The 14340-nt window shown below is 41.8% G+C and overlaps 1 protein-coding gene across 1 annotated transcript in view; it reads left to right on the forward strand.

Annotated features, from left to right (window-relative positions):
* Positions 1 to 14340, forward strand: part of COL22A1 (collagen type XXII alpha 1 chain) — a 515441-nt gene that overhangs the window by 396356 nt on the left and 104745 nt on the right. Inside the window, exons 27-33 of the mRNA XM_075581796.1 lie at positions 1668 to 1721; positions 2036 to 2089; positions 3882 to 3926; positions 5823 to 5885; positions 6341 to 6385; positions 8242 to 8283; positions 10365 to 10397. Coding sequence (XP_075437911.1) covers positions 1668 to 1721; positions 2036 to 2089; positions 3882 to 3926; positions 5823 to 5885; positions 6341 to 6385; positions 8242 to 8283; positions 10365 to 10397 — 336 coding nt within the window. The remainder of the gene's footprint in view (positions 1 to 1667; positions 1722 to 2035; positions 2090 to 3881; positions 3927 to 5822; positions 5886 to 6340; positions 6386 to 8241; positions 8284 to 10364; positions 10398 to 14340) is intronic.

Raw genomic sequence — 14340 nt, forward strand, 5'->3', positions numbered from 1 at the left:
TATACAGTACATATAGGTGTAGCGTACTTTCCCTGTAGCGTACTTTCCATATGGGGGATATGGCGGCTATGGTGTGTGTGATGTGTTAACTGTGGCTCACAGGAGGCCTGAACCTCTGCCACTGGGAGCCTGGGCTGTACCTGAATCTTCTGGTGACAGCTCCTCCACCTGCAGGGGATCCCAACTTGGTGGAATGAGCCCCTTACAGGAACAATACCAATAATACACACACTCAAGTATATGCTAACAACCTTTACTGAAAACAATAATATTGGTACCCTGTACAACACAGTAATATAGGCCCCAACCTGATACCACCAGTGAGTGTCCCCAAAGTACATTGGGTGCCAGGCACCAATACCCTGATGTCCCTTTTCCCAGTCAAGGCCCACCCAAAGTGTAGGAGATAGCGCTATCCCGTGAAGTGTTGGTGCACTTAGTTCGGTACCTACCTGGGAGCTCCAACACCCGGGTGATGCAGATTAACACATAGGATCCGTCTGATCCGAGGTTGTCATCCATGATGGCATCCGCCTCCGCGTCGGGTGAATGCCGGCATGGATAATATCACCTTGCAGTCTCTCACAGGGAGGTAGTCTGTTCCCAGACCACAGGCCGCAATCACGGTGCAGCGTTTTCACTGTGTTCCTGACACTAAACAGTAAATGGGGAAGCGTCACTATCTAAGGGGCCTTCCCTGAAGCAACCACAAATTATTGTGAGTCAGGGCCTAGCTGGGGTCTAAAGGGGGTCTCTGGCCTAGTGCAGGGGCTTACTAACTCCCTGCATCTACACCCTTACCCTCTGGTGTCCCAGCTCTGACTGGCTAGGGTGGTGCAAGCGCACCAAATGTATCCATTTCTCAGCAGGGGAATACTGCAGCCCTATTGGCTGTGGGGTGCCATGTGTTTCCCAGCCCCTGTGGCTGCTGGGAGTTGTAGTTCCCCATGCAGAGCTATGTAGTAATGGCCACCGTTCTTCTGTGCATGCGCACCATCTCTCGCATGTGCGTCCGCAATAAAGTTGGTGGCGCCCTGCAAAGGGAGCCGCCGGCAACTCGGTCACCTCCCCCGCTGACACGCGCCACCCGCAACCCTCCCCGCACTCTCACCATCCTCCGCTGACGGACGCAGCCGCAGCGAGAGGTAAGGGGATGAGGGGGGACCAAGGGGGGACTGGGTCACATAGGGTACTGTAACATCCCAAGTAATTGTGTGTCTTCTTAGAAGCTCTTTTGAACTGCAGCTTTATCTGTCTGTTTACAAATCGTCGTTGGTACAGTACATGGTAATCAGATCAGTTTGTAACACTTTTCTGTTCTGCATGTTGCTGCACTAGAATAAAGTGTTGTGAATTGCCACTACCTGCTTTATGACCAGGCTTACTCTTCCCACAATACCCAACAATGTAGTAGAAGCAAATTAGCAAAGGAAATACATATTGGGTTGGATTTGGCAAGAGGTTTATTGGGTTGACACTCAATGTTCTCTTTTATACAGTTCAGTTAAATGCTGCAAGTTGCATCAGGTCCAAAGTTTGGGTTTATCTTGGGGGTTTGGCATTGTTTTTTTAACTAGGTATTTGTGTTGTCAGCCTTGCAGTTTGGCATTTCAAAATAACAGCGAAAAGATAACTAATTTACTTGTTAATTATATATTAATATATAGGGATTGCCTGGAAAACATGGAATAGATGGTAATACTGGAGGCTCAGGACCAAAGGTAAGTACGATTTATGTTTATCCGAATATTGTTGAACATACATTTTTCATGAAGTAACTTAGTTATTTAGGAGTTCAATTCTGCTATATTTAATATTGCAGAGGGATGATTTATTCAGGGAGTACTAAAAATAAGCCCCACTCTGAAATTCCCATGCTTCTATCTGAAATGCTATACTTCCACAACAGTACAGTACACTCCAGTGGTTCTTCATTGTCATCTTGCAAGTGCTGTGATACAAAGTAATCTAAATCCACCTTTGTTTGGCTTTTTTCTCACTTACAGTACATTAAAACTCATTTTTTTGCTCACAGGGGGAACAAGGGGAAAGAGGCTTGGATGGGGTCCCTGGCAAATTTGGTCCAAAGGTAATGGTTTTCATGTCCTCAACATTACACTGTACATAATACACAAACAACAATGTACTATGTATTATTTCTATATTTGATTTGGTGCCGCTCACATAATGTAAAAGGCTTATCACCCAATCTCAACAAATAGAATCAAGAAAAATGAATAGTGTTGTAGTGGATGTGTATGCAGGCAGCATATACTGTAGAAAGCCTCAATGAGTATAGATAGTATAGGATACACAGTGTGTGTATATGTATATATATATATATATATATACTGTGTATGTATATGTATATATATATATATATATATATATATATATATATATATATATATATATATATATATATATATATACTGTGTATGTATATGTATGTGTATATATATATATATGTATATGTATGTGTGTGTATAAATATACCCATCCTCATTGCTTCATTTTTGCATAGCCAGTATAACCAACCCCACACTGAGGAGACCCATTAAGGTCGAAATGGCTGTCTGTTGGTGGGTTTACTGGCTATACATCTTAACCCTGGCTGTGCTCAAAGCTGTGACCATGCAGCAAGCTTAAGCCTGTAGGGAACCATGTTAAAAATGGGTTTGATGCAAAAAGTGGCACTGTGTGCTCATTTGCATGTCATTTCCCAGAATAGCTTGCTGCAGTGGAAGTGCTGTGTGCTGGGTGATAATGGTGAAAGGCAGGGTTGCAGACCTGTCTAAGACATGCAAATGAGCATACAGTAATATTTCCATTTGCTATATATATACACACACACACACACAGTGGCTTGCAAAAGTATTCACCCCCTACCGTTGTTGTTATGTTGTTTAATTACAAATAATGTATGTACAGTTTTTCAAACTAACTATTTTTATTCAAAGTTACAAAGATATAAAGCTCTAGTGGTTAAACTGAACACTTTTATATGTGCAGGAGGTTAAAGTCAGGGCTTTGACTGTGTCACTCCAGAACATTAATTCTCTTATTGAACCACTCCAGTGTGGCTTTGGGATTCGGGTCATTGTCCGGCTGAAATAAGAATGTCCTCCTGAGTTTGAGTCTTAGCTTCCCAGTCTATGCTGAAGAGACGCATCCCCATAACATGATGTTACCATCACCATGCTTCACAGTACGGATATTGTTAACTGGGTGATGTGCAGAGTTGGGCTTGTTCCAGACGGCACGCTTGGAATTTAGACCAAAAAGTACAATTTTTGTCTGACCACAAAACCCTTTTCCAGATGTCTGCAGTATCATCTATGTGCTTTTTCTGAAACAAACATTTATCTTTTTTTGGTCTAAATTCCAAACACTGTAAAATACAGGAGGAAGCAACTATACATCAAATAAGAAGCTCAAAGCATAACACATGTAACCCTGTTCTCCCCCCCCCCCCCCCCCCAATCTCATGTCGGCCACCCTAGGGGAAGTGGTGTACTGGGTAAGTGAGTGTATGTGGTGCAAACCTGCTGGGGCCCTGGGGCCCTGAGTCTCCCGCTCAGACACCGGGAGATAAATTGATTTGCCCCAAGGTCTCAAGGAAAGTTGACACTGTTATTTGCAGCATATTCACCCACTTCAAAGGGCAGCGTTCTTACTGGTAATCTACTCCTTCTGCCTGACGCAGAATATTTTCGTATTTTTTTTTTCAAGAATAAGAAATATTAAGAAATGGGATATTGCCAAAATAACACCTGCCAATTGTTTCATGGAAGCAGTTACAAAGAAATGCAAGCACTGTGACGCTCACGTTAAATCCCATAAAACACTGCCTAAAAATTAAACCCGTTTTCATTTTTCAGGGGCAACCGGGTGATCAAGGTGCATCTGGCCGTGACGGAGTTAAGGTAAAAAAAAACACGTGCGCAGAAACTGCTTTTTGTCATTTACTTTGGACTGTGCATGTGTTCGTGAATACAGTAACAGTATGTCTCACTTAAATATGTGTTTCTGTTTTCTATCCATATTAATTTTGTTTCTCAGGGGCTGAATCATTAGATAATAATAATAATAATAATAATAATAATAATAATAATAGCACGTTCTTGTGTAGTGCTGCTAGTTTTACATAGCACATTATAGAGACATTTTGCAGGCACGGGTCCCTGCCCCCATGGAGCTTACTATCTTTGTTTTTGGTGCCTGAGATAAAGTGACTTGCCAAAGGTCACAAGGAGCCAACACGGGATATTGAACCCAGCTCCAAACTCAGTGCCAGTCAGTGTCTTTACTCACCGAGCCACTCCTTCTCCTATCCCAGATATGACAAACTAAAAACCAAATTAGACAGTGCATTAATTCTGCTTTTGTGCCCTCAGTGGTTTTATGGTTTGGGGTCAAACGTCATTATTTTTTACAGACTCTGAAACACAGTTTTTTTTTGAAGAAATGCAGTACTGCAGAGGATAAGAGAAAGCTATTCATGTCTTAAAAAGCTCAGCTGCCGCTCCTGTGCTAAACAAAACATTTCAGTAGCAATAAAATGAAGACAAATGTTTAGGAAAGTCCCATTCCAAAATGTGTTGATATTTTACTATGAATAGGAAAATAAGCTAAAACACAGATATAGTTACATAGTAGATGAGGTTACAGAAAACATACAGTTCTGTACTGTATGTCCAACGAGTTAAACCTTTGTTACATTTAATTAGCTGAGATATAGAGGTAGTTGATGTTATTGCTCCGGTTAATACTACATGAAAGCAAAGGATGACACGCTCTTCATTTGAAAACGATAGGTAACATGGAATGTATATTTTCCAGGTAAAATATTTTTAATAAATACTGCAAATACATTTCATTAACACACATTTATTGCATTACATGAGCAACTCTGACGTGTGAACAGGAGCAATAACGCCTGCTACGTACTTATTTTATATTTCTACAAGAAACATATGTTGAAACATTTACCAATTATGCCTCAGAAGTAGAGATGGGCGAATGTGTCCATGTTTGGTCCGTGAAGAATTCAAAAACTTTTATAAACATTCTCAAACCCGCAAATATTGGTCGCTACAGTTTCCCATTAAAAATCAGCATGGAAATCCAACACAGATTTAATTTAGGATGTGTCCATTTAAGAAAAAAAGATATGTCTGCAAATATTAGTTCTTGGAATTAAATACGATATTCACGGCAAATTTGGACTTAATTTGCCCGTCTCTACTCATAAGGGAAAAACACATTCTTTCCTGACTTTAATAAAGGCGATCAGATTTCTCCCACCATCAACATCCTTTCTATGTTTAACTTTGCAAGAATGCTTGGGGAAACATTGCGTGCCCATACAAGTGACCGGGCTAAATTAGGTTATTAATAGACCTTTGTTAGCAGTTTGCCATATCCTTCCTTCAGTAGTACACCAGGTAATTTGTTGTGCCATCCAAATATTGGAAATGTCATTTAGATTCCTACTAGTTTTTGGGGATATGTGCACTTACCCACTAAGCTATGCTATTCCAGAAGACACCTAACAGGCCTATTCAGTTGAGGTCTTCTGGCACTGAAAGATGTCTTATGGAATAGCACCCCAGTAAATATAGGCCCCTTATGTAATATATAAGGAGTTGTTCAAAAAAAGATGTGCCTACGTATGTAAATACTCGACTGCCTTTTTCACATCTTATTATATTAGGGTAATTTATAGAATAGGCACTAGCCCCGCAAATGTACAGTGCACATTGATCCAATGTGGAAAAAAAACGTCCTCTTGCGAGAAGTTTCCTCTATTTTTGTTTCAGGGTGAAGCAGGTCTGTCAGGGTCGCCTGGGACTGATGGACGGAAAGGAGAGAGAGGCGATCATGTAAGTCGTATTTAAAATACAGTAATGATGGCCAGGATGGGAGGTAATCTTTTCTCACTAGTAACAGCCATTCCTTATTTGTGACGACCGTGTTATATACATATAGGAAATCTGCAGGGTAAGATAAGTAGAAATAAGTCCAAAAAATTAACCATCACCTCTATGAACCTTCACCAACCTTTATATACCTGTAATTATTGATAAAACCTGATAGATTACATTTGTTTTGCTATCGTTTCTATTTTCATAAGCATTGATTTATAGTTCCAAGATATAAAGGCTAAATACTACTGAGCAGTGTTTTTTCCTAATACACCTTCAAACACGGAAGGATACCTTATGGTCCATTCAAGATAAAGACAAGGATAGGACAAGGCGTCCTCCAGTGTTAATGATGTGGGTTCCAATGTTTTTAGTTGTGCATATACATCATTTTCCTTGTTTTTATTATGCAGGGAGAAAAGGGTAATGCTGGAGAATCTGGATTTAAAGGAGACAAGGTATGTTATTATTGGTGTGTGTGTGTGTGTGTGTGTGTGTGTGTGTGTGTGTGTTTGTGTGTGTGTGTGTGTGTGTGTGTATGATTATATATATATATATAATGGGCTAGGCCCATCTGATGTGTCGTGTTCACTTTAAACCCCCGCCGGAGCGGGAACCAGCACCCCCTATGGAGGTCTAGATCTCTGGAAGCAGGCGGTCCCCAGAGTGGAAATTAATGGGGTTCACCTCTGGAGATCCCCTCCTTCGATACAGCAAAGAAAAAGAATAAAACATTGGATCACTGTAACAGCTGCTCTGGCAGACACACAGGGAGACAGCTTCTCTATGGGACTACTCTATACAGTATTACAGACTGTCTGGCGCGGGAGGACTAACACTGCTTTAATTGTCCCAGGCCGGAAAATGTACTGCTTTCTGCCACGGAGGCAGTAAATCTTACTACATCTGTATGGGATTCTGTAGGAAAATAAATGTCACTTTCAGCGGTTTAGCATACTTTGTATACTTTGTATACTTTATATACGTATCTGTTTAAGGTTACGTTACTAGGTACTGTGTATAACAGGTGTGGCCAACTCCAGTCCTCAAGGGCGACCAACAGGATAGATTTTCAGGATATCTTTGCTTCAGCACAGGTGACTCAGTCATTATAACTAAGCCACTGTAAGGAATCTGGTCCTGGGTTTTGCTGGCTCACTCCCACAGGGCTACAGAGTTTCAGGCAAACCCCGCCTTGCACTGAACAGTCAGAATCACCTGCTCTGGCAATTAGTTTACAGTCTGCTTCTTGCGGCCTCCTGTGCAGCTCTGTCTGATTGGCTTCCCGTGCTATTTAGCCGCTCCCTTTCCTTCAGGAACTTGCTGGACATAAACTTTGCAATCCCTGTTGCAAGTAACTGTGCTTGTCACAGTCGCCGCTGTTTGGCCTGGCTTGGCCTCCTTGTGCGTGAATCTCTTCCTTCTGACCTCCTTCTTCCAAGGCCTCCCTGCTCGGTAGCCTCGGTGCTACTCCTTGTTCCTGGCAGTCTCGTCTCCGCACCGCTGAAGCGGCTTGCTGATGTCCTCAGTGTCTCCTGTGGCATGTCTGCACTCCTGGCTCCCCATGGCCTCCTCTCCTCCTGTTCCCTCCTTCCATAAGCTCTGCTACACTGTAGCATGTCCGCTCAGTTTCCTGTTTTCTACGCTGAAGTGGCCTAACTCCAGTTTCCTGTTTTCTACGCTGAAGGAGCTTGGCTCCAAGTTTCCTGCTCCCTACGCTGACGTGGCTTAGTTCCAGTTTCCTGCTTTCTACGCTGAAGCGACTTCGCTCCAAGTGTCTTACTTTCTGTGCTGAAGCGGCTTCACCCAAGATTTCCTGATGACTACCTCGGCTTGTGACCGCGACCTCCGCTCCTGTGCCGCCTACCCCGACCCCGTCTTGCCTATGGATTACCCTGCTCTCTCCAACCCTGACCCGGCTGTGTTTGACTGCGGACTGCGCAACCCAGAACCGGCTTCGTGGTCTAAGGTCGGTGTTTTCATATCCCCACCTCAGCCCCGCGGCCCGGTCTCGGTTTGTGGCGAGCACGATTGTTACAGCCACTGATCGAGCCACCTGTGCTAAAGCAGGGATATCCTGAAAACAAGACCTGTTGGTGGCCCATGAGGACTGGACCTGGCCACCCCTGATATAGAATATATTGTTATAAATACATTCAATGTTTTTCCTTTCGGGTACCTATTATGTTTAGGTTTGGTACCTGGCAAGAATATGTATATACTGGAAACAGCTGGAACGCCATATCACTGTATATTCTGAAATATTGCACATCACTTAAGTATATTTATTGATGCATTGTATTTTCTCAATCAGGGTGCAGTTGGTGCACCTGGCCCACCTGGTACAACGGGAGCTGTAAGTAGCAATAATATTTAATATACACAATCTGACATATGTATTGGTAAAGGATGGAGTAACCATCAGTATGGCATTTATCATTCAAGAAGAGCATGTTTTAGCCTAGTGTACAGATTAGTGCTGTACCGGGTAATGTTTTATAAAAAAAACTGCGTAACGGGTACCCGACCAAAATCAATAGTTCTACCTGGACGGGTACCCGGCTGGCACTTACCTGCAGGGTTGAGTAAGACCGTGGCAACATCTATGAAGAGCAGCAGAGGTCCTGTGGTGGTAGCAGCATCAGAAGTGTCTTCAGCCGGCGTGGGAGCTGCAGGAATCCATGACAGCGCACAGCAGCAGGTAAGCAGTGTGAGCCGGGGAACCATGTGAACGGAGCAGGAGAGTTCTTATTGGACAGATAGGAAAGCGGCTGCTCCAGTCACATGGTTCCCTGGCTCACACTGCTTACCTGCTGCAGTGCTGTGTCATGGATTCCTGCAGCTCCCACGCCGGCTGAAGACACTTCTGATGTTGCCACAGGTAAGTGATGTGATTATTTTCAGCTATCCTGACATTAACCGGCGCCGGGCCCACTTCTCAGTTGCTGGGTCCAGGTAATGTCCGGGTAGTTGAAAATGTGCTGGGTAACGCCGGGTACCGGGTAATTTCGGGTACCCGGTACATCACTAGTACAGATGTACTGTAGCAGTCACGGTCTCCGGAGCCGCGGCTGAAAAAGCAAATCCCTGGTTCCAGAGATAGTGCAGCCTCAACATTGCTGCTGGAGGGTCCATGCTTCCAAATCGGACTATTCGCGGTAATAATTCTCCGGCACCGGCGTAGCGGCGGCCACACAGCTGTACCACACAATTGTTACATAAAACATAAAGGCAGCTATCAGCTTCAAATATAATTCTCTGAATACAGCTTTACTGCAAATGGTCAGTCTGTTCTTTAGATTTATTATTAGGCTTTATATAGAAAATTGGGCACAGTCTTACATTTGGGGTTTCTAAAAATGCAGGAAAAAGTCGGTCGTAATTAACTAATTTGTATTTGACATGAGCACAAATTAAAAATGCTGATGGGTGATTTTAATTTTAGCCAAGTCAAACATCAACTTTTTATTAAAATTCATTAATATCTTCCATCTCTTTTGTGGCTAACAGTGGAGTGATTTGTAACTTTATACAGTATAAAGGCTAGATTGTGAATTACAGTATCGGGGTTCATACAGTGTATCAGCACCCATATAGCTTGCCCTTTGTCCATTATATAGGTATTTAATATTTATTGCAAAATTATATTTTAATAGTCCACAAAGGAATATATTGAGTCGATGCAATTGCATGATTTATGGGGGGGGGGGGAGATTTTTACAAAGCATAGACATTAAGGATTTATGGCTTCATATAATAACCTAAAATATATTATTTTGTATTACTATAAGTCTTAATGTACATTTTTAAAACAAGGTACAGTGAATCACTGTTCTTTTGAAATTAGTTTTATTACATTTTTCATATTGTTTATAGAATTAACAAATTGGAGTTTTGGTATTCACAGTGCAAGACAAAAAACCTTCAAAGCACTCAGCACAGATTCCTTCAAGTATCAATAAAGCTTTATTCCACCAAAAAAGTAAAAAGACATGGTGGGGGCTATACAGACCCCAACAGATACCATCCCCAATGCGTTTTGTGTAGCATGCCACTTCCTCAAAAGTGGGAAATGTGTCAGGTGAAGGTTAGGAAATGTTTATAGCCCCCGCCATGTTTTCTAACTGTTTGATGGAATAAAGCTTTTTTGATGCTTGACAGAAGCAGTGCCGAGTGCTTTGAAATTTTTCGGTCTTACATTTTTGTGTAACCCTGGCAGCGAGTCTCTTCAGTAGCGTGCTCACTTTTAAAGGAGCTGGAACTGCAGGAGGAGACTATGCCAGTGTGGCATTATCAGTGAATGATTAACTTAAAATCAGAGAAAGGTAATCGTTTAAATATATATATAATGTATCAATCGGACCACCACTTTCAACTTTCCAAGTACTGTCAATCCGATACATTACATTCTAACTAGATTACTGTATTTCCTTTCAGACAGAAAGTGTAGTTGCCGAGCCTGGAAATCCGGTAAGTAATTGTGACGAGCAGACACTTTTCAATTGAATAATTCCAGATTTTACATTAAATGTACGCAATTAAAAAGTACAGGGCGGACTTAAGGTCACTGTCGTTCTTATCAGTGGTAACCTGAAAGGCAGTTGTCATGACAACAGATTAGTCACCCTTCAGATGTTGATGCATTTGGGTTTCAATAAAATAATCCTTACAGTATTGAATGAGCTAAGAAGAGACACAAGGTGAACACACTGCTTAATCAGACCAACACTGACTGGCAAGCTTCTCTGTTCATCATCCTAACAACTAATCAACACTTCATCAGAGAGAATCACACTCAGATTATATCACGATAATTTACACATAATTATGAACAGTGCCGTTGATTTTCCGACTGACAAACCTAAAACTTCCATATGTAACCCTGTTTCCCCCACCCAATATCACATAGGGCCTCTCTGTGGGAAACTCTCTCTGGTTACATGGCTTTGTGTGGTGCATGCCTGCTGGTAACAGGGGGCCCTAAGTCTCTCGCATGGTGGTAAAGAGGAATAACAGGATAGGCTTCTGGGGTCTTGCCCGAATAGTACTCACAGGTGCAGCGCCTCCATCTCGTGCAGCCCCCAACTGTATGGGGTGAATTCTCTGCAGAAGAATAACGTCCCCCTCCTCTCAATAGACTTCACCCTTAGGCAGGCGGTATTATAAAAACTCAGGATGCTTTATTTGGGTTCCTTTTTCAGCAGCCACAGGAAGATGTCCCTGGATCCACTCCCAGCCAAAGGGCCTTGCTCTTCCCTTATCCCCTTGTGGGATAAGAGCTATAGGTTTCCCTCACTGCTCCCCGGAGGGAGGGCCTCAAGCCTGCCAGAGCCCTGACAGCTTAGTCGGGTAAACCTTGCCCCTCTCACAGTAGAGGCAGACTGGCTAAATCAGGAAGTGCAATGCATTAAGTACAGATCCAGTATGCACCCACCCCTGTGTCTCTAATTGGACACAAGGCCTGATGACACTACCTTCCCTGACTCACTGCACTGCAAGGAGTGGGGAAAACCCATGATTACTCCTGGCAAAACCTACCCTTACTAGGCTTTACTGCCAGGAGGAGGACAGAATAATAGCTCAAAACTACCCAGGGCTACACATAGATTTGAAAACCATCAAAAAGGATTCTCTTGTGAATAACATCTGTTTGTTCACAATCAATTTGTGTGATTTTCGGTAGAGTTGGAGGTGAATAATGATTTATTAACCTTCTTACTGCCATTATCGTGTGGGTTTTGCTTTCAGCTTCCCAAGCTTTTCATAAACATTGGCCTTGTTACCTTGACCTGATGTTCTCAGAGATCTGCAGCTGCAGTAAATGAGTCACCCCTCCCTAATCTGTATTAACCTGCATCAGTAAAAGGTGCTTGGAGGCAGCACACCACGATAAGGAGTTGCTGGCAGCAAAGGGGTAACGGAAGCACTCACATCTTATTCAAAATGGGACGAATCTCAATACAAATATTTTCCTCCATTCATTTTTACTTTAGGCTTTCATAAGGGGAAGACGAAACTATATGGACCTATTCCATATAAAGTAAGATTAGTAAATAAGACGTGAAAGATAATCTGGCTGCACATACAGTATACAACCAGTCAGAAGTGTTGATTTAGAGCCTGTGGTGGATATCTCAGAACAAAATTATATGAACACATATCATTTCTTTCAATTTATCCTCTCCTCTATATTATTATAATTATTATTATTTATTCGCATATTTCCTTATGCTGGCTCTGTGTATATTGTCTCCTGATTTGCCCTTGGCCCCTTGTAAACTTTAGATTACACCCTTCAGTGCCCAAAGTGCCAACTACATGAGGGGGAAATGAAAATTGGCTATTGCCTCTGTTATGATAAATGTAAAGGTGTCATCGATCATATGTTGCTTCTGAAGCCACCTTCAGCTCATTCAAATAAAGTGCAACCTGTATTTTAAGCTGTAATACTTTCAGGTACAGAGAGCAATAATAGCATCAGCGGGATGTGTTCTGGTATTGGATTGTATTAAACCCACGGTTGGCATTTTTTCAACTGAAACTGTGAAAAACAGGAAATACTGTACAATAGATAAATAATAGGAGCCAGGCAGCAGATGTTAGATCTAGAATTACTGGCTCCAGGCAACCAGAATATACATGGCCCTGACTTTCTTTGCTATTATTTAGGAAGGACTGTGCTTCTCATATTAACCACTAGATTGTGCTGATAACATACAATTGCACTGCTGCAAGCCAGGGAAATTATTTTAAATAAATAGGATTTTTATCGTTTAATGTAATCAGAAACATAAATTGGAGAAGGAAATCTGAATAATCTTATATACTACCCAAACACTTTTTAATTCACAATTTTCTCAGGTTTATTTGGATTCCTATAAACCGCATTTTTTAAATTTTTTATTATTATTATTCAAGCAGATGGGAAATAATACAGTTTAAATAAATTTGAATATAGGATTTATCATCACACCATTATGTTAAGAAACAAACATTTTTAAACGTGTGGATAACAATTGCAACAAAAAAAGAGGGCATTTTATATACTGTAGGGAAACAAAAAACTGACATAAAATGTTTTGAACGAGAATATTACAAGAACCGGTACTTACATCATAAAGGATTTTAGACCGTTCCAGGCGCTGATTGACAGCAGGATCCGCAATGTGAATAGCACATGGAACTTCTATTCAGGACAGAAAGGAGAGGGTCGGGGGGCAAGTGCTCACTCACATGGTCCTGATACCAAAATGTTTTGAAACAGAAAACAAGAATGTTTATAGTGAAGACACAATTTATGTAACAGTAGCTACAGTGCACACACTGATAGCAGGTCACGTGTGGTTTATGTGAATTATGACTGCACAGGTGTATTTCCTTAGCACAGGTCATTTACGCACTAATATTAATACATGTACAAAAGAGAACAACAAAATTAAAGCATGTGTGCACTATGCAGAAAATATTTCAGTGCAGATGAAATCTCCCCCCTACATACAGTGTGCACAGGCACCTAATCCTCTAAAATCATGTAGGTAGGTAGAGCACAGTCCAACGACATCCAAGGCTGAATGGAGCACATAAGAAAAAATCCCAGGAAAACTCCAAAATAAGCAGATCAATTTATTATGAGAAAAAGAAAAAAATGTTAACAAGCGCTTAAGAATAAAACACCAGTGTGACAAGTACAAAATATTTTATATATATATATATATATATATATATATATATATATATATATATATATATATATATATATATATATATATATATAAAGGCTGCCTAGTAATACTGTCAGTACTAACAGAAAAAGTGAAAACAAAGAAAAACCTGGCGCCAAAAGTTCGTTGGATAATCCTGTACTCCTCAGGGGATCAGCACACTTGCTTGACAGGCCATGTAGGGGAAAAAACACAAATAGACACAGATCATAGTGCAACACTGTAGGGTTAAAACAGGTCTACACTAATACACACACTGCACATATAACATAGAGACTCCTAGTGACTATAAAAACTATTTATTAAATAAAAAGAACTATGCCATAAAATGGTTTGGACAAATGAGAACACCGCTGGTCATCCAGATGGGAAAAATCAGAGCCCTACTTACAAGCAGCAAGGCAAATACAGGCACTGCAACAAAGAGTCCTCCGGGTGCTGCTGATGTCTTTGCAGAGATGTGATTCCTGCTGCACCGTGCTGACTCTCCTTCCAGGGGTTAACAGGAACAGTGGCAGTGTCAGAGGCCCGCTCGTGGGGCTCACAGCTCTACTCCACGTGAGGCTGCTCTCCTCACTTCCTCCTCCGGTTACACAGGCTGTCTCAGAGAGTGCTCGTGCCCTTAAAGGGACAGTACAAGCGTCCTGTATGCCAAGAACTGACGGCTGCAATGGGGCTCAAATGTGACCAAG

This window comes from Ascaphus truei, chromosome 2 (assembly GCF_040206685.1).
Source record: "Ascaphus truei isolate aAscTru1 chromosome 2, aAscTru1.hap1, whole genome shotgun sequence".
Lineage (NCBI taxonomy): Eukaryota > Metazoa > Chordata > Amphibia > Anura > Ascaphidae > Ascaphus > Ascaphus truei.